This window comes from Microdochium trichocladiopsis (genome assembly GCF_020744255.1).
Source record: "Microdochium trichocladiopsis strain MPI-CAGE-CH-0230 chromosome Unknown B0I36scaffold_3, whole genome shotgun sequence".
Lineage (NCBI taxonomy): Eukaryota > Fungi > Ascomycota > Sordariomycetes > Xylariales > Microdochiaceae > Microdochium > Microdochium trichocladiopsis.
Genome location: NW_025763546.1, coordinates 45,902 through 62,412, shown reverse-complemented (window position 1 = coordinate 62,412; position 16,511 = coordinate 45,902). Strand labels below are relative to the sequence as shown.

The window sequence follows — 16,511 nt, the reverse complement described above, 5'->3', positions numbered from 1 at the left end:
AATACTCATGTGGACGAAAATCAGAACTCCGAGTGCAAGCTGCCTTGCCGCGAGCATGCTCCACTGGCTACGCTGATGTTAAGGACAGAGGGCACCCCGGATCGCTGGAGAAGCGAAAGAGCACATGGTCGCGGCTTGTCCGAACCGCGACGAGACGGACTGGCCAAACACGGCTCGATCAGCTGGATGGATGCCTTTCATCCTTTTCCCATATGGTCTGTGCATGCACCCTCGAGCGCAGAACCTGTGACTTCCATCGCTTGATCACTCTTTGCCTAGAAATGAGCCCAGTCAGTACGAGCGACGACACATCTCGCAGGTCGACGTTACTCATAACATGCACTCCAAGTATCAAAGGCACTAGCTGCTTATTATAGTCCTTAACTTCAAGACGTGGTCGACACTGCTGAGTACAAGAATGGAGGTACGGCACGTAACAATCCTTACGAGCACTAATCGACCACCAGCATAGAACTAATGTCCCCGATCGGCAAGTAGGCAAGCTGTTGGGGAAGATGTGCCGCATCCTAGCTTGAAAACGTAGGCGAATCTCGGGAGTATGCTTCATATCAGGAACTTGGTCAATGGCCAGGCCAGTATAACGAGCGCTGCTTCCTGATGCCACCTTGCCGATGCATATTCGACCGCCCTTGGGCAGCCGAGCGAGACGGGCCGGACTCGGCGTGTGACACATTGATTCTTCCGGCGATTGTGGGAAACCTTGGAACCACCTTTGTGGAGGAGAGTCACCACTGGGCGGAAGGGGAACATGTATTACCAAGAGGGATAATCCCTGCACATTTTCGGCAAGCGTCTTCACTGCCCCTGCTGCCGTGAAAGCATTGTGTGTGTTGACCAACGTCGGGCGAACGGCTGGGATGAATGTGGCACACGACATCGTCTCGAACATCCGTGCGAGATTTAGCCACTCGGGTTTCCAAGATTTAAAGGTTCATGGCGACGTCTCTGGGGCGGGTTGTGTACCTCGATCAAATTCCAGCAGCCGGTTACCATGCTGACCGTACGGTGCTTCCCATGTACCCGCCTAACTAGATAGCCGTCTAGTAGATGACGAGTCGAGAAATGATTAGAAAGGTGAGGACTTCATTGGGAAACTGCCAGACCATGGAGCGTGGCGTAAACGAGCTGGAAGGGGCTGCAAATGCTTGCTGTAGACCTCGGGACCTCTGCAGCCCGCCTCATCCGCGGTGGTCGAACTGTCTTGGGATGGAGGATGTTGCCAGGATCAGCAGATACTCTAGGTAAGGATCATTGACACTGCCTCGGGTGTGCGCCCGTCCATCTTTCCATGGACAATTCAAACCCTTTTCGCGGTGCCTAAGCTCATGCCCACCTCGACGGAAACCTGGATGCGATTCTTACTGAGATCCAGCAAATCCTTGTCGAACAGAATCCGGCCCCTTTCGAAAGCCACGATGATGGAGGAGCCACCAAACTGGAATATGCCAAGCTCCTCGCCCTTCTGGATCTCGGCGCCGGGTTTTCGCCACTTCTCATGCATGCTAGCGGAGAACACCCGTTAGTGTTCTAACATCGCAGCAGGGACGAAGCCAAAAGAGACTCACTTGACGGTCCCCACCTCTGTCGCGCCAATTGCCACGAAGAGCACGTCGCCGAACTCATCAGTCTCGATGACGACGTAGTCCCTCGCATTTCGTGTGAGGATATCGACCTTGCTGTGCAGCGCAATTGCGTCAACCTGGTAATAGTCTCCCGGCATGCTTCGAAACAGCTTGACGCGTCCCTTAACCGGCGAGTGGTAGCGGTGGTAGTCCTGGGGCGACAACCGGAATGATGCCACAGCAGCACCGTCGAACTGGGCGCCGAGGAGCGTGTCCATGACCACGTTCGTGATGCTGAAGTCTGCCCCCTTAATCCAGAGTCGCTTGGTCTCTGCCACCGTCTCGTACGCGACGACTCGGCTGTCGGCTACTACGACGGCGGAGCCTGCGTTGTCAGGCTCATGGATCGGTCGCGAACCCTTGGCATGACACCGGACGAAGAAATCCTCGAAGGTGCCATACCGCGAGATATCCGAGGGGTCGAAGTCTTTCATATTGATACCGTAGGTCTCAACGAAACTCTTGATCTGCTTATGCGAGGCAGGAGTGCCCTCTTTCTTCCCTGGCGCGGATCGCGTTAGTCTCAATTCCTCTGTCCAGCCCCGGGGGTCTGCGAGTTGTACCCTTTTTCAAGGACTTGTTGTGAATGTAAAGCCGCATCGCGTGAGTGGTGTCAATCCATTCAGTTAGGGGGTTGAAGAGAAGCAACAGCCGCAGCTTCTTCGTGAGCGGTTGCTGCTCTCGGACGATCCGCCCGGTCTGCGAGGTATTGGTCGAGCGTTCTTTGGCACAAGAAGTAACGCGGAGACACTCACCTTTCGGTCGAACGACTTCCAACCGTATTCGTTGTTTTGGGCCTTGGCTGCAAGTCAGCTAAACCCACCAAGCTGCTGTTGGATGACCGTTTGGGCCTTACTAAACGAACCCAGGACAGCAGGTAGTCCAGGGTCCAGTGGAAGATCGCTCTGACTCCCATAATCGCCATTTCGTCCTAACGGCCGCTCCGTGTCTGGTCTATAACTTGGTCAATCAATTAAACAACGATGCGGTTTGGGGGACAATGACCCCGAGAATCGGGTTTTGCTTCTCTGCGCCTAAGGATAGAAATGTTTCCGGCAATGGGAGCATGACGTCACATAAGGAAAATGGCTACTTGCTGGGCCTTGACGGCGCTAAACTCGGTGTGAAGTCATCCTCGTGTCACTGCTCCACCGAGGGCATCATAATGACGTCAGGTTTTCAGGTCACATCAAAGTCGTTAACGTAATCTATCACTTTCAGGACCAGACCACCTTGAGGACCACTCAATTTTACACCTTAATTCTAGACTTTCTAAAAATTCTAATTAGTTAATTCAATTCTTTACCAAAACTGATGCAACTTTGTATTTCATAATATTACTTACTTCTAAGAGAGTAACTAACTTACTGCTCTCCACATGCCTGTAGTTTTTCTGGTGCGAGTGGGGCTCCTCCGTTCCTTTAAACTTTGTCACAGACTCGGCAGGGGGCTGTGGCACAGGGGTTCATGCGGGGGAAATGCTGGACCGCACGAAGCGAAAAGGCTTGTATGAAATGAAGAGGGGCTGACTTGATCCGATGTTGCATGATCCGAGACCAAGTAAGAACTCAAAACCCGTAACGAGCCTGTACTAGGCGCCTCGAGTGACGAGTCCCTCCATGACCGCGTTGTCATGGTTGTCTCTGACGATGCAGACGCAGAATCGCTATGAATCCGCCTCGACATTCGTGAAACGTCAGTCGCTATACAGCCATGGCATTGGCTTGGAGTGTTCTACGCGCAAGGATTGTAACGATCTCGTGAAGTGCGAGGACTACCCGCAATGCTTGCTTGTATTATTCAGTGGGCTTGTGGAGTCCTGGCCAATTTCAGCAGGCTCAGCATCCTTGACACAACAAAGTTACACTAACGTTAGCAGTGCTCGTGCAGGCTGTTTTAGCATCAGCTGCGGCGTACGGAGTAAGGTCCTCTCGTGCTATATCCTGCTTGGACCAATCAGATGCCCGTGCGCGCGTGAAATGAGCAGTGGGGGGACCTTACTTTGATCTCTTATGGGGTTCCGAGTCAGGCAAAGACAGCCACGCCGCCCGGCGAAGCCGCCCGACCTGCGGCTTTGGGTCATTGAGGCTGTGCCGCCCGGCTGCGGCGGTCCCAGTGTGTCGCCGGTCTGTAGCGGCCTGGCTATACCGGGGATCCATGTCAGTCCCTCGCGATCAGGGGTCGTATAAGCCATGGCCCATCTGCCGGAGGGCTAAGTCTAGAAGCACCACTAGGCCGAACCTTGACCAGCTCAAAATCCACCGAGCACGGGCATGGCATCCCACAACCGGGGCTGCGTCTCCCGAATGTCCCGCGGTCATATTAAAAGTGTCCCGACGTGCACCCCCCTCTGGCTGATCACTGCCACTCGAGCACCATTTTTTCTATCCTCAGACCACAATGCCATAGTTCCATTCCAAGGTTTAGTTCATGGCGGCGAACGACACGGCTTCGGTTGAGCTGCGCCCACTGCGCACCTCGACTTTCCAGGACGACCATCAAGACGAAATGCCGACTGACAAGACGACCAGGCCAGACATGGCCCTGGCACCACTGGGCCTCGCGACCAAGCGACGCACCGTTCTTCAGGCGACTGCGCGGTGCCTCTCGAGATGGCTGGTGACGCTGGCAGTAGTGGCGTCTCTGGTTGGAGTCCTTTACCACTATTCCGAAGTGCCCGTCATGGACAAGGCCGCCAAGAAGGTCTTCAACACGGTCGTCACGGGGCTCTCCATCGCCCTTGGCCTCGCCATCACCAGCAGCCTCGACGACATTATCCGGGATCTGCGCTGGTGCCTGCTGGCTCAACGCTACCGCTCGCGGCACAAGGTTGAGCGGATCCTGCAGGCCGACAAGCTCACCCACCTGCTCGGCCTGGCGTTCACGTCCCACCGGCTCACGATCCACGTTGCCGTCGCGGCATGGGTCCTCTTGCTGCTCGTACGTCGCCCAGTCTGAGCCATTTGGGCATCCACCACTGACGTCGGGCCTGTCTCATGCGCGCAGGGCTCGCAGATTGCCGTGGCATCACTAGGCCTCTGTTACTCTGTAGACACGGCCACTGGCCAGGCCCTCACGGTGCCTGGGGACATACTCATTGCCGACATGAGCACCGTCCAGACGACCAAGCTCCTGCCGTCAAAGTCAGCCGAGCTCAACGCGCAGCAATTCACGGCGCACAGCTACGGGCTGATCTCGTCCGCCTACACGCTCAGCTCCATCGACGCCATCAAAGCACCAGGAAGCATCTACGCACCCGGCGACGCAATCCTCTTCATCGGCGACAGCTCTTCCCGCTACGTCTTCCGCGAGACGTCAGCCGCCTCGGTCGCCGCAGACGGCACAAACGCGCTCGCCATCATCACCTCGCGCTCCATAGACGCCTCGACAGCCTGCCGCAGCGCACGCGTCACCCAGGGCGGCGACGGCCGCGGTAGCCAGCTCACCATCATCTCCACGGACCCGTCCGATCCGAGCGTCATCAACCTAGGCCAGGCTTCGAACGGCGGCACCGACCAGACATCCTACATGATCAACACGACCCAGACCTGCGGGCCCGGCTGCGTCCCCATCACGGCGTTCGAGGCCTCCGCGACCGACCCCTGGTTCTACACCTGCAACACCACCGTCTCGACCATCGCCAACACGACCCGGCGCGAGCACGAGATCAGCGACACCGTGCGCGTCCTCGCGGCGGGCGCCATCGCCCTGCAAGGCGTATCGACGTCCTCCCTCGCCAACGACAGCGCCGTGTCCCAGTACCAGTCCTTCCCCGCCGAGTCCTTCTTCGGCATGCCGACAAACGGCAGCGCGGCCTCCATGAGCCTCCTGCTCTCGCAGTTTGCCATCGGCACGGTCGCCGCCATCGCCGAGTACAACGACCCACAGGTCATCTCGGGCAGCACAGCGCCCGCGCGCGGGGAGAACCTGACCGTCAAGCACTGGGATATCATCATGGCGATTTTGATCGGCGCCGTGGCCGCGCAGCTCGTGTTCGAGGTCGGCGTCGCCGTGTGGGCGTTCCGCGTGGCGGTGCCGCCGGACGACATGGTCGCGCAGGCGCAGGTGCTGAGGCAGCTGACTATGGCTGCTGGGAGCGTCCGTGGGAGGAGGAGCGGGCGCGCGGTGAAGGGGGAAAAGAGCGATGACGAGGATGGTGACGGGGCGTCTGGGGCTCTGTGGATGTATCGGGCCACGCCACTGGGGAGCTCTGGGTTGTTTGATTTGCATTTTGATAAGCGCAGCGTGTAGCGAATAATAATTTAGTGAAGTTTGGGCTCCATGACGCCGCACACCATCTTGTGCTGGCTCTATACTGCGAGTGATGACTACTAGGAATAATTCCAGAGTGACCACGCGGCCTTCCAGAATCGCACAGAAAGTTCCGTTCGAACAATACTCGAGCATATATGATCAAATGCAACCAATTCCGCCTTAAGCCCATGGTAGCCGGCGACAACCACCAGCCTCTCCAACCGCGCCGTCAGGACACCACCGCAGCATAGGTCTCAGGCGAGCGCGTCTTCGAAGTACACGACCATGTTCCCCTCGCTCACAGTCCTGACATACCCCTTGAGCTCCGCGTGAGCGGCGCAGCCGTTGTCATAGTATGCCATGTCCTCGGCCGAGGCAAACGTCGTCTGCACGGCAAAGGTGTACCCTTAAGAGCGCTGGTCGGGGGCCGCGCTGCCGGCCTTGGCGGCGAGGATGTACGGCTTGCCGTCCTGGGGAGGTGTTTGTTAGATCTGGATGGATGGGGTTGGAGGCATCAAACGTGAGCCGGGACGGGGGGAAAAGCGGGTGGAGGCTGACCTTGAGCGCCCTCTGCTGGAGGGTCTTGTAGATGTCGACCAGCTTTTGCCGGGCGGCCGCGTCGGCAATCTTGAAGAGGGTGATGCGGTTGACGGTCATGATGGGCAGGTGAGCTCGAAGTCTAATGTATGGCGAGCATGGAGATGTGTCCCGTTTTTTCTGCTCTGAACGGTGCTGCGGTTGCTGAGAAGTCGCGCAAGCGCCGATGACCGGCCCGACGCGGAGCCGAGTCATTCGCACGGCGCGGGTCGGGCATCCCGGGAACGGCCGTGCCGGAACTCGAAACCTCCTGCTCCGCTTCTCTCCGCCCGATTCGCTGCAATGCGGGGCATCTTGGAAGCCCTCCAGCGTGCGTCCGACTATTCAGCACAATATTGTCTGTCTAGAGCTGATGGCGAAGCTATTTCTCAATGACATTATGACAACTGGGAAGTTGTGGCCGTTCTAGCCAGAAGTCTCCAGACAACCCAGGAGTCGAAACTAAAGACGAACCGTGCCGAACGCCTTTCTCGCCGCAATGCACCGCGACACAACATCACTTATAATTGGCGAGACCGCTTTGCATCTGTCTGTCATTCCCACTTCACGGGACTGCACATCTGGTCGGAACAACGACCATGACACGAGGAGTGGGCAGGCAGCACGTATGGTGACGAATATGCAGCCAACGTGGACGGTAGCCGCTTGACATCTGCCTAGTTGCAGATTCTGAAGAACGATGAGATGAAAACAAAAGCAGATCACGCGCCTTGTACGCAGCCAGAACTCAATAATGGGCGCATCTGCGTCTCATCGCGTCGCTTCTTGTCAACGCAAACACCAACATTGGATTGATGGCCGCTCGGGCGCCTATGCTGCGCAGACTAATCCTGAGCTCATCCGCCCAGCGGAAAGGGGGCAGAAATCAGCACGTATGAGGAGCGGTCGATGACAACATCTCGCGTCCTGTTCTCCTCGGCTTGCGTGATGCCCGCGCCGCAGTCCCACTGCCGCGATTCCATCTTGTCATACACCTTGACAACGTCCTCGCCCGCCGCGCTCACAATGCGCCGTGCGTCAAACATCATGCTCGTCACCGGATTGTCGTAGGCGAAAGCGTCAAAGATGGAGCCAGTCCTCAGATCCCATATCTAGAAACACAAATCGTCAGCAAAATGGACTTGAGAAACCGGTAGTAGACACAGGACTGGCAAAACTCACCCGCACGCTGCGATCCAGACTGCCCGTCACGAGATGCACATCGTCAAACTGCAGGCACGTCACCGGGCCGGTGTGGCCAACCAGGCTGCGATGAACCTGGCCACTTCGCAGATCCCACAGCCGGACCATGCCGTCAGCCGTGCCGCAAGCCAGCGCAGACTCAAACACTTGCAGGGCGCCCACAAAGTCGGCCGACCGCGAAGCCGGCCGCGTGGGCTGCCTCCATGTCGTCTCGCCCGAGATAACAATTTCCTACATCGTCATTAAGGCACAGATTTCTTGTTCCTCTTCGAAATTCTTCGCAAATTCCTCGTTTGAAGTCCCAATAGCTCGAACGGCCCTTCGCTAGAACGACAAAAAAGTGCTCATCATGTTCTCCTGGCTCTCCAGTGACAATCCGCCTTGGGCGTTGCGATGGCGCTCAAAACGAACTTTTATCATCGCTACAGTGGCCATTAGTCTCGTCACTGATTTGTTCCTTTACGGCCTTGTTGTCCCAGTGCTTCCGTTCATGCTCAAAGAGCGGCTCAACATCCCGGACGGAGACGTCCAAACTTATATCTCTAGGCTGCTAGCAGCTTACGCCGGAGCTTCTGTCCTCTTCTCCATACCTGCCGGCTGGATCGCAGACCGCACAAACTCACGCCAGGCACCCTTTCTTTATAGGCTCACAGCGCTACTCCTTACCACTATCATGCTTACCGTTAGACAGAGCATTAGCGTACTCGTCGTGGCGAGAATCCTTCAGGGGATCAGTGCTACTGTTATCTAGACTATCGGCCTAGCCATAGTGCTCGATACGGTCAGGGCAGAAAACTTGGGCAAGGTGATAGGCTCGGTAAGTAGGAGTACCCATTTTACATAGTTTTATCCCATTACAAGGCATAACAAGTAGCTAACCATATAGCAGATTTTCTCGTTCATTTCCGTTAGGGAGCTTTTAGCGCCTATTCTCAGTAGTATACTATACGACAAGACAAGCTATAGAGGAGTATTCGGTATAGCTTCCGCCGTCCTTACGCTAGACTTCGTTATACGGCTGCTCATCATCGAGCGCAAGACAGCCATTAAGTACGATCCGTCTCTAGACGACAGTTACTCAAACCCTCGTAACTTTAATACGAGGGGCCAGAGTGTTAAAGATAACAGTACTAGCAACGGCGATCCTTCCCAGCCGGACGAAGAGAGTACTCTTCTACCAAAAAGTAACAACGATAACGACGAAAAGTACAAGATCCACGACGAGCCTAGCCGAATCGTCCACGCGCTCCCCCTTCTCTACTACTTCCGCAACCCACGGCTCCCCATAGCCCTCTCCCTTACCTTCGTTCAGGCATCCCTTCTTTCCGTCTTCAACGCGACCATCCCTATAGAAGCCAAAGACCTCCTAAGCTTCTCGTCCCTAGAAGCTAGCTTACTCTTCATCGCCCTCGACATTCCATACTTAATCCTAGGACCGGTAGCAGGATAGGCAGTAGACAAGTACGGCACAAAGCCAGCTGCGGTGATTAGCTTTGGATATCTCGTCCCGACGCTCGCCCTTCTACGCATACCGAGTAAAGCCGCTAAGGCATCGAGCGAGCAGCATACCACTCAACAGTTTTGCGCTATGCTAGCCCTCAACGGTATCGGCCTAGCCATTATCGGGTCTCCGAACATTGTCGAGGCCAGCGACATTGTACAGCGCTACAACAAGGCGAACCCGGGCTTCTTCAGCGCCAATGGGCCCTATGCACAGCTCTATAGCTTCAACTCGGTCTTCTTCTACTCCGGGCTAGCCCTTAGGCCGCTCGTAGCTAGCATTCTCAGGGATAACATTAGATATGGCAATATAAATGCCGTCTTTGCGACGCTAGCTAGTGTTACGGCTGTGCTATCGTTCTAGTTTATTGGACCAAGGCCGAGGCTGTTTCATAGGAAGGGAAGAAAGTAATCTATGTGCCGACAAGTAAGAATTTCTCATGTTCGACCTTAGATGTATAACAAGCGACTGGCTGCCAACAAGGAAGGGTCCAGCTTCATATTCGGATAGCTAGTACGAAGGCTCAGAAATCCGTGTTGGCAAGACGATCGGACAATGTCTAGACCATGCTCGATATGCGAAGTCACCCACCTCTCTACATTGAACCTCTGGTACGCGCAAGGTATCTGCCTCGTGGCGCTGTTCAAGCTTTCAAGCTCGGGTAATATAGTGGACAGTTTACAAAGCTGCGCGCCATTGGATAGTGCAAGTCTGCACCGCTCGTTGGGACAAAGCCTCCTAGAGGAAAAGTTCGATGGCCATCCACATTTTAGTAGGCCCCCTTCCCAGCCGTCCCGCGCAACAAGTCGACTTTCGCGAACAGTCCTCCTCAACCACGCCCGTCTCGCGAACACTCTATCTTTGAGAAGATCCGCTCTTGCAATAACCACGGAGGCCTCAATCATGTTTCGCTCACGCCATCACTAATTTACCCACCACCGCCGCCGCCTCCTGCCGCCTCCCGTTCCCGCTCGGCGGTCTCTTTAGCCAGCGCCTGCTCAAACATCGCGGTCATCCGGGCCAGGCCGCGCGCTACAAAGGACACGTGCTTCCATGGCCGCAGCATGGCGAGCGCGTCGGCAATGTGTTCTGGCTACGTGGTCTCGGGGATATAAGCCAGGGCCGGGGAGCGGTAACATATCAGGAGTTTCGCTAGGAAGGCGAACGATCTTTTTTTGGGGGGCCCCATAACCACATGTCAGCAAGGGTCGCGCGTAGCTACGCGTATGCACAAGGGCGTATTTGAGTTGAATCCGAGAATCCGAAAATGGGGGGTAAGAAAAAGCTGGTCCTTGATTTCAAGGGGGGCGGCCATGTGCAATAGTTCTGGAAAGTCGGGGATGAAATACTAGAGACGGAGAGAACGGGGCAGGGGGGTTTGACTTACGCCCATGTCACGATATATACGGGCATCTTCCACCGCGCGAGCTGCTCCTAGGCGCAGCGGAGATATGCTACCGTATGGACGATGCAATCCCTCGCCTCCGCCCTAGCGACCGCGAGCTTGTCGCTGCTCCTCGCGGGGCTTGATCCTTCGTCATCGCCGGCGGCGGGACACCCCCCTCCCCCTTGCCCGCGAAAATGCGCCTCCATAACGCGCAGCACCGAGGCCCACTCGAGCACGACAAACATGCAGAAGTACTAGCCGCGGAGGAAGTTCTTACGCGGGTCGAACAGCGGCGGCGGCGCGGGCGCGATGACGAGCGGGAACCGCAGCGCAGGCGGGAGCCGGTCGTACCACGCCTAGGTCTGGCGGTGCAGCTCGGCGGTCACGACGGGCGCGTAGACGACAGTACCCTACCGGTAGCCCACAACGTCGAGCACGTCCTAGAGCAGCTTACGCAGGCTGATCATAGCGAGGAAGAAGTAGAAGCCGATATACTCGTCGGTGAAAGTCGGGAGCGGGATGATGTCGTAGAAGGCGCGGTAGCCTTCTAGGTGCATCCGGAGAGACTGCTCAAGCTCGCTTTTGATTTTCAAAGTTTTGTTTTAGGTCGTTAGTCAGTAGTGGTTCTATGTGTGAAAGAAGGTACGTAAGTAATGTGTAAGGGGGGGGGGGGTTGGACTGAACAGAGGTACTTACTCGATAATCAGTGAACAAACCCAGAACGCGCGGTTCCAGCCGTCCTTCAGCGCGGGCGGCAGGCTTTGCGACGTCGTAGAGCTCAGGACATACCTACAGTCTCTGCCCGCCGCGGTAATAGCGTTCCATGCTTATATCGGCCGTATAGCAAGCTTAAAGTACGCTACCTACAAGATACGGTAGTGGATAATCTCGAGACTCTCAATAAGCAGAGAGAACCGCTCTAGCAACTGGCATCCGTTAACAAAGTACGCGACCCCCGCGAGCTTAGCACCGCTACCATCATCATTATCATTGCTAGCCGTCTCCTAGGTAATAGCGCCCACCGCGAGGATAAACATTACCAAACAGCCAGTAACGTCCCGCGAGGGAGAACCCGACGAGCACGCGGTATCAACAACGCAGCTAACGATTTCTGACTTGAGGATCGGGATCCAGCTAAGGTAGTAGTCAACGAAACTCTGCTACAGCCTACGGAGTGTCGGCCTGCTCACGTCCAGGTTGGACGACAGGTATTCGTCAAACATACCGAAGAACTACTCGCCAGCGCGGATCTCGTTACTATAGAAGTCGCCATAGTCGTCCCAGCTAGGAGCATCGATGTATGACGGACAGCAGAATGCCAGAAGACCCAGCCGCGCGGTATACACCTCCGGCCACGTTTTCCTAAAAAGTACACCTTCCCTTGGAGATTCTACTGCACTGCTCATAGCATCACGATAAAGCAGGACTAGGGATAGTGCATCATAGATGCTAGGAACGTTTGGCGTAGGGCCGCCTAATGGCGTCCTGTCCGAAGGCACCTTAGGAGTGTAGCTGTTACAGAGCGACGGATAAGCATCAGTCCGTAGGTAAGCGGACGCATACTACTATGCCCGTAGCTCCCTAACGTCGGCCTCGAGGATCCCAAGTCGGGAGTCGAGAGCCTTGATGGTGTCCTTGAGGGAGGAGGACTATTCGCGTGGCTTCTGTAGCGGCTCTGGCCTGTCTAACTGCGGAGTGCCAGCGTCGCAATAATGGCATTCGACTCCCAGGTCGGTGCAGAAGGAGCACGAGGGGCGGACCGCATCGCATTTCTAACGACAGATGTCAGCTATGGTCCTGTCTCACACGGAAACGGACTGCGTTTGGCGTTACTAGCACCCACCGTCTTTCTAAATCTGCAAAGGTTACACTGGCGGCGCAATAAGGCGCGGGAGTAAGTAAAGAGTCGACCAGCTCGATAGGGACAGGACACATACGGCAATCATTACCCGCTTGCGAGGATACTTATCGACGCTCTCGAGCCGGAGGGGCTCAGGCCGGCCCGCGTCGGCCCCCTCGGGAACGGCACCAGGGTCCACGTCCGGCCCGCGCTTCCTTTTAGGGGTGCCGCTCATTACGACACAGTAGCCGGTCTGCAGGATTATAGTGGCGAGAGACGGCCCATGACGGCGTACTGAGGACCAAGCGCGGTGCGGCGGTCGGTAGTGATTTGGCCCTCGCCCGGGTTTGATAGTCGCTGAGAGGGGTCTGCCAGCATGGGTGGGTGTGCTTGTCAAGAATGGTTCCCGTCGCGGATGCGGCTGAAGAGCGCCACAGGCAGGGAGGCATGCCTGCAAAGCACATCATCCCCACACCAGGCCCCCCCTGCAGAATCCGGGGTAGGTCTCGCTCTCCTGTGGGGGTGGCCTCGACGCCAGGCGCTCGCTCTTCACGGAGCTGCCGCACTGATAGCAGTTGCCCCATCCAAGCCTCGCCCGTCCAGTCTACTCTGGCCAATCAACAGCTTCTAGGCTAGCATGCGCCTTTCTAAACTCGATGATAGCCGGGAGTCTGCATATTGTGGCGCATCATGGCAAACCACCCCATTCAATGTTCCACCAAACAAGGCAAGGTACACACAAGGTACCGTTGAGTGCCGTCTCCCGCGAACCTCCCCCCATTCCCGGCAACTGGTGAAACAACAAGCCTTTCATCACCTGCTGAGCAACAGTGACGGGCCGTTGACAGGTCCGCGTCATGTGTAAGACAAGACCATGTTTGGAGCATGCCCAATTTTTGTGGGGATCTGGCCTGGGATAGCCAACCATGACCGCCTTGTCGTATGGCGTAGACCTACGGCCTCTGGCATCGTGGACGCTCCCTCCGTACACCATCCATCTAGCCGGGACTCATGCGACCCCTAGACTGCCTCTCTTACTACGTGAGCACACAGATTTGCATAGGACGTGGTATGCACTTTGCTCATGGCTTCTATGTGGAGCAACGCATCGGACGACGAGACTGTCCACCGCTTCATATCCGATGTTCTTACTGAAATCACTAAGGAGGCCCGCGCCCGCGGCGTTGATAACGGCTTTGTCTACATGAACTACGCTAGTCAGTTCCAGGACGTTGTTAGCAGCTATGGTTCTGCCAACAAAGCGAAACTCAAGGCTATCGCATGCAAGTACGACCCACAGGGCGTTTTCCAGCAGCTACAGCCCGGTAGCTTTAAGCTGGATCGCGTACCGCTACCGGACCCGCGCTATTTCTCTAACTAGAGGAGCGCGGGGCGCGTTGGTGATCTAAATACTATAACAAGGCGGAACAGGAACGATAGATGAAGTGATACCGAAAAGCTGTCTTTCAAGGCCTCTATTGTAAGAACGGAGCCCTATAACCGCTCGACCAATAGACCAAAAGATCTAGCAGTACGCCGCACGGCGTACTTAGGGCTTCCAGTACCTTATATAGGACCGTTGAGGCCTCTGGCCTTACATCTATATAGACGCGTTTGTAATTAGATAGGTTTATTATCATAGGCTTACATATGATAAGAGCAGATGCTTTAGAATCAATTCCTCTTTAACTCTTCATTCATTAGCATTCAGACTCACTATGCTACCGCTATGATTTATATTGTTTTCCAGACTATTATTCCTAGCTGGATTATCCTCAGTTACACGTATCCCGAGCGTAGACTACATTCTGGGGAACACTCGACGCGGTGGAGGGCTTACTCCAAATACCGACAGAGAGCGGAGTATCCGGGTTATACTCGAAGTCGCTAATCAACCTGTACTACTTCTAGATCGAGCTGCGAATATGCACTAGAACGAGGGAATCCCCCAGTACTCGGCCAGAGTATTAGCGGTAATTGAATTCGACAATACGATTCCGTTAGCACCGATTGGAAGTATGTAGCGGGCGTGGGAGAGGGACAGGGTCTTAGGCTGTTCTCGTTTCGATCGGGGGTTCCCTAGTGTCACGATCCGATCTCCGGGGTCAACCGTCTGATCGGCGCGGTGGGGTTTATGTTCTGAATAAGGCAGGTAGCGACCTCATGCAATACTGACTCCGTGCTTCTCGTGTTCTCGAGGGGGTTGTCGTTCGTGTCTCTTGCGAGATATCACACTCGGATCAATTGAGTGACTAGGTCAAGTGAAGGGTGAGGGTGATACTTAGATTGATCGCTGAAGTACAAAGGTAATGACTGTCTACAAGGAGATCCTCCTGGTGCTATATATCCTTTGTCCTTCATCGTGGTTCCCTGGATCACTTGGTTTCCTCGTGATCCTGGATCGTCTTGGATCCTTGGTGATCCTCGGTGATCCTGGATCGTCTTGGATCTGTGGTGATCCCAGCGATCCACTTCCGTCTGGCTGACATAATGGGATGCTTATGTAACCAGGGGTGTGCTGCCCCGCGTGCATGACCTGCCCTTGTCCCTGGCCCGATCTTGCGACCTGTTGGTCGGGTCGTCACACCTAGTCGTATACGGAGTAGATCAGCTGATCGTTAAACGTATCGAGGCGGTGGTACCGCTCTTGTGTACTAAGGGTTGCAGGGCTTGTCGGGATTATTAGCTGAGAAAGACTAGTGAAAGGTTGCTCGGAGCCTGGCTCGGGACCATGGAAATGGGCTCGCCAGCGAGATATCGGTGTCACGATCCTGCCTCCGGGGTCAACCGTCTGGCAGGGCGCTGGGGTTGCTGTTCTGCAAGATAGGTAAAGCCTGTACAATAACAACTAACACTCTGCTGTCGTTCTCTCTCTGGGTTGTCGTTCGTGTCTCTTGGAAGAGATACCAGTCTCGGCAATTGAGTGACTAGTTCAAGTGTGGGTGAAACTGATACTTAGATTGATCGCTGAAGTACAAAGGTAATGACTGTCTATCTAGAAGATCCTTCTGGCTCTATATATCCCTTTGTCCTTCATCGTGCCCGTCGTCCTGCGACACCGTTGGGTCGCATGCCGACAGTTTGTTGTCGCAAGACCGACGGATGATGGTCGCCGTGCGACCGTTCATCGTCGGCTGCTGACATAAGGTGGGTGCTTACATAATGTGTTCCCCGCCAGCCTTCGCTGGTCCGCCCTTGTCCCTGGCCTGATCCTGCGGCCTTGTTTGTGCTGGGCTTGTTTGTTACCTCAGCCCCAAGCAGTTCCCCTGTTGGTCGGGTCGTCACAAACCGCTAACCAGAGTATACCAGACCGGGAAGGCTTGCTCCTAAGTCCCGGTTAGCACGTTTGCCCTCAGACCCTTGGACGGTAGCTCTACTTTTTACCATGCTTAACTACTATATCGGAACTGTATAGCCGATTACTTAGGTATATAAGGCCGTTATTTGAAGGCGTAGCGATACTAATAGGGTCCAAACGAAGTATACCGGTATTATAGTAGAAAGCATCGCCCGTATACCGAACTAGGCGATATCGTGCGGTTACAGACAGGTACGAGGCAAGGGGGTTTTCCTGGAAACCACGCTAGCCGGGTGGCGGCCGACGGCGTGTCTCGGTAGCTGTGACGACCCGACCAACAGGGGACGGTTGTTTGGGCAAAGAAGAGCACAAACAACTAGGCCACAGGATCAGGCCAAGGACAAGGGCGGATCAGGTGGCAGTGCCGTCACAGGTCTCTTATGTAAGCATGTGCAAGGATCACGATAAGGATAAGGCACGGAGGATACCGGTCATGCATCACCTGCATGACCGTCACGAATGCCAAGACTGATGGTCACGAACAAACCACCATGACCGTCAGACGAGCACGGCATGACCACGATGAAGGACAAAGGATATATAGATGCGGAGGATCTCCTAGATACACAGTCACTACCTTTGTACTTCAGCGATCAATCTAAGTATCAGTTTCACCCACACTTGAACTAGTCAATTGCCGAGACTGGTATCTCTTCCAAGAGACACGAACGACAACCCAGAGAGAGAACGACAGCAGAGTGTTAGTTGATCTTGCGCAGGCTTTACCTATCTGCAGAACAGCAACCCCA

At 55.3% G+C, this 16,511-nt stretch overlaps 6 protein-coding genes across 6 annotated transcripts; 2 read left to right on the top strand and 4 right to left on the bottom strand.

Moving 5' to 3' along the window:
* Positions 1-127: 127 nt before the first annotated feature.
* B0I36DRAFT_81836 (uncharacterized protein) lies at positions 128-1,114 on the bottom strand. Its single transcript, XM_046163392.1, has one exon. The coding sequence runs from the start codon at positions 908-910 to the stop codon at positions 179-181; it is 732 nt and encodes a 243-aa protein (XP_046014604.1). The 5' UTR covers positions 911-1,114; the 3' UTR covers positions 128-178.
* Positions 1,115-2,677, bottom strand: B0I36DRAFT_81876 (phosphatidylserine decarboxylase proenzyme). The gene is made up of 5 exons (XM_046163393.1): positions 2,509-2,677; positions 2,399-2,440; positions 2,207-2,342; positions 1,587-2,145; positions 1,115-1,523 (listed from the first exon to the last, which is right to left on the bottom strand). The coding sequence occupies exons 1-5, from the start codon at positions 2,566-2,568 to the stop codon at positions 1,319-1,321; spliced, it is 1,002 nt and encodes a 333-aa protein (XP_046014603.1). The 5' UTR covers positions 2,569-2,677; the 3' UTR covers positions 1,115-1,318.
* Positions 2,678-3,966: 1,289 nt separating this feature from the next.
* On the top strand, positions 3,967-5,927 carry B0I36DRAFT_316463 (uncharacterized protein). Its single transcript, XM_046153032.1, has 2 exons — positions 3,967-4,583; positions 4,650-5,927. The coding sequence occupies exons 1-2, from the start codon at positions 4,074-4,076 to the stop codon at positions 5,892-5,894; spliced, it is 1,755 nt and encodes a 584-aa protein (XP_046014602.1). The 5' UTR covers positions 3,967-4,073; the 3' UTR covers positions 5,895-5,927.
* Positions 5,928-6,304: 377 nt separating this feature from the next.
* On the bottom strand, positions 6,305-6,554 carry B0I36DRAFT_360026 (uncharacterized protein; the record flags this gene model as incomplete). The annotated part of the gene is made up of 2 exons (XM_046158226.1): positions 6,305-6,367; positions 6,456-6,554. The coding sequence occupies 2 exons, from the start codon at positions 6,552-6,554 to the stop codon at positions 6,305-6,307; spliced, it is 162 nt and encodes a 53-aa protein (XP_046014601.1).
* Positions 6,555-6,776: 222 nt separating this feature from the next.
* B0I36DRAFT_372494 (major facilitator superfamily domain-containing protein) lies at positions 6,777-9,540 on the top strand (the record flags this gene model as incomplete). The annotated part of the gene is given in 5 exon segments (XM_046160121.1): positions 6,777-6,835; positions 8,046-8,418; positions 8,428-8,493; positions 8,566-9,114; positions 9,127-9,540. Coding segments are annotated over 5 exon segments (1,461 nt in total).
* Positions 9,541-11,004: 1,464 nt separating this feature from the next.
* Positions 11,005-12,639, bottom strand: B0I36DRAFT_360023 (uncharacterized protein; the record flags this gene model as incomplete). The annotated part of the gene is made up of 4 exons (XM_046158225.1): positions 11,005-11,143; positions 11,261-11,323; positions 11,432-11,490; positions 12,502-12,639. The coding sequence occupies 4 exons, from the start codon at positions 12,637-12,639 to the stop codon at positions 11,005-11,007; spliced, it is 399 nt and encodes a 132-aa protein (XP_046014599.1).
* Positions 12,640-16,511: the final 3,872 nt, after the last annotated feature.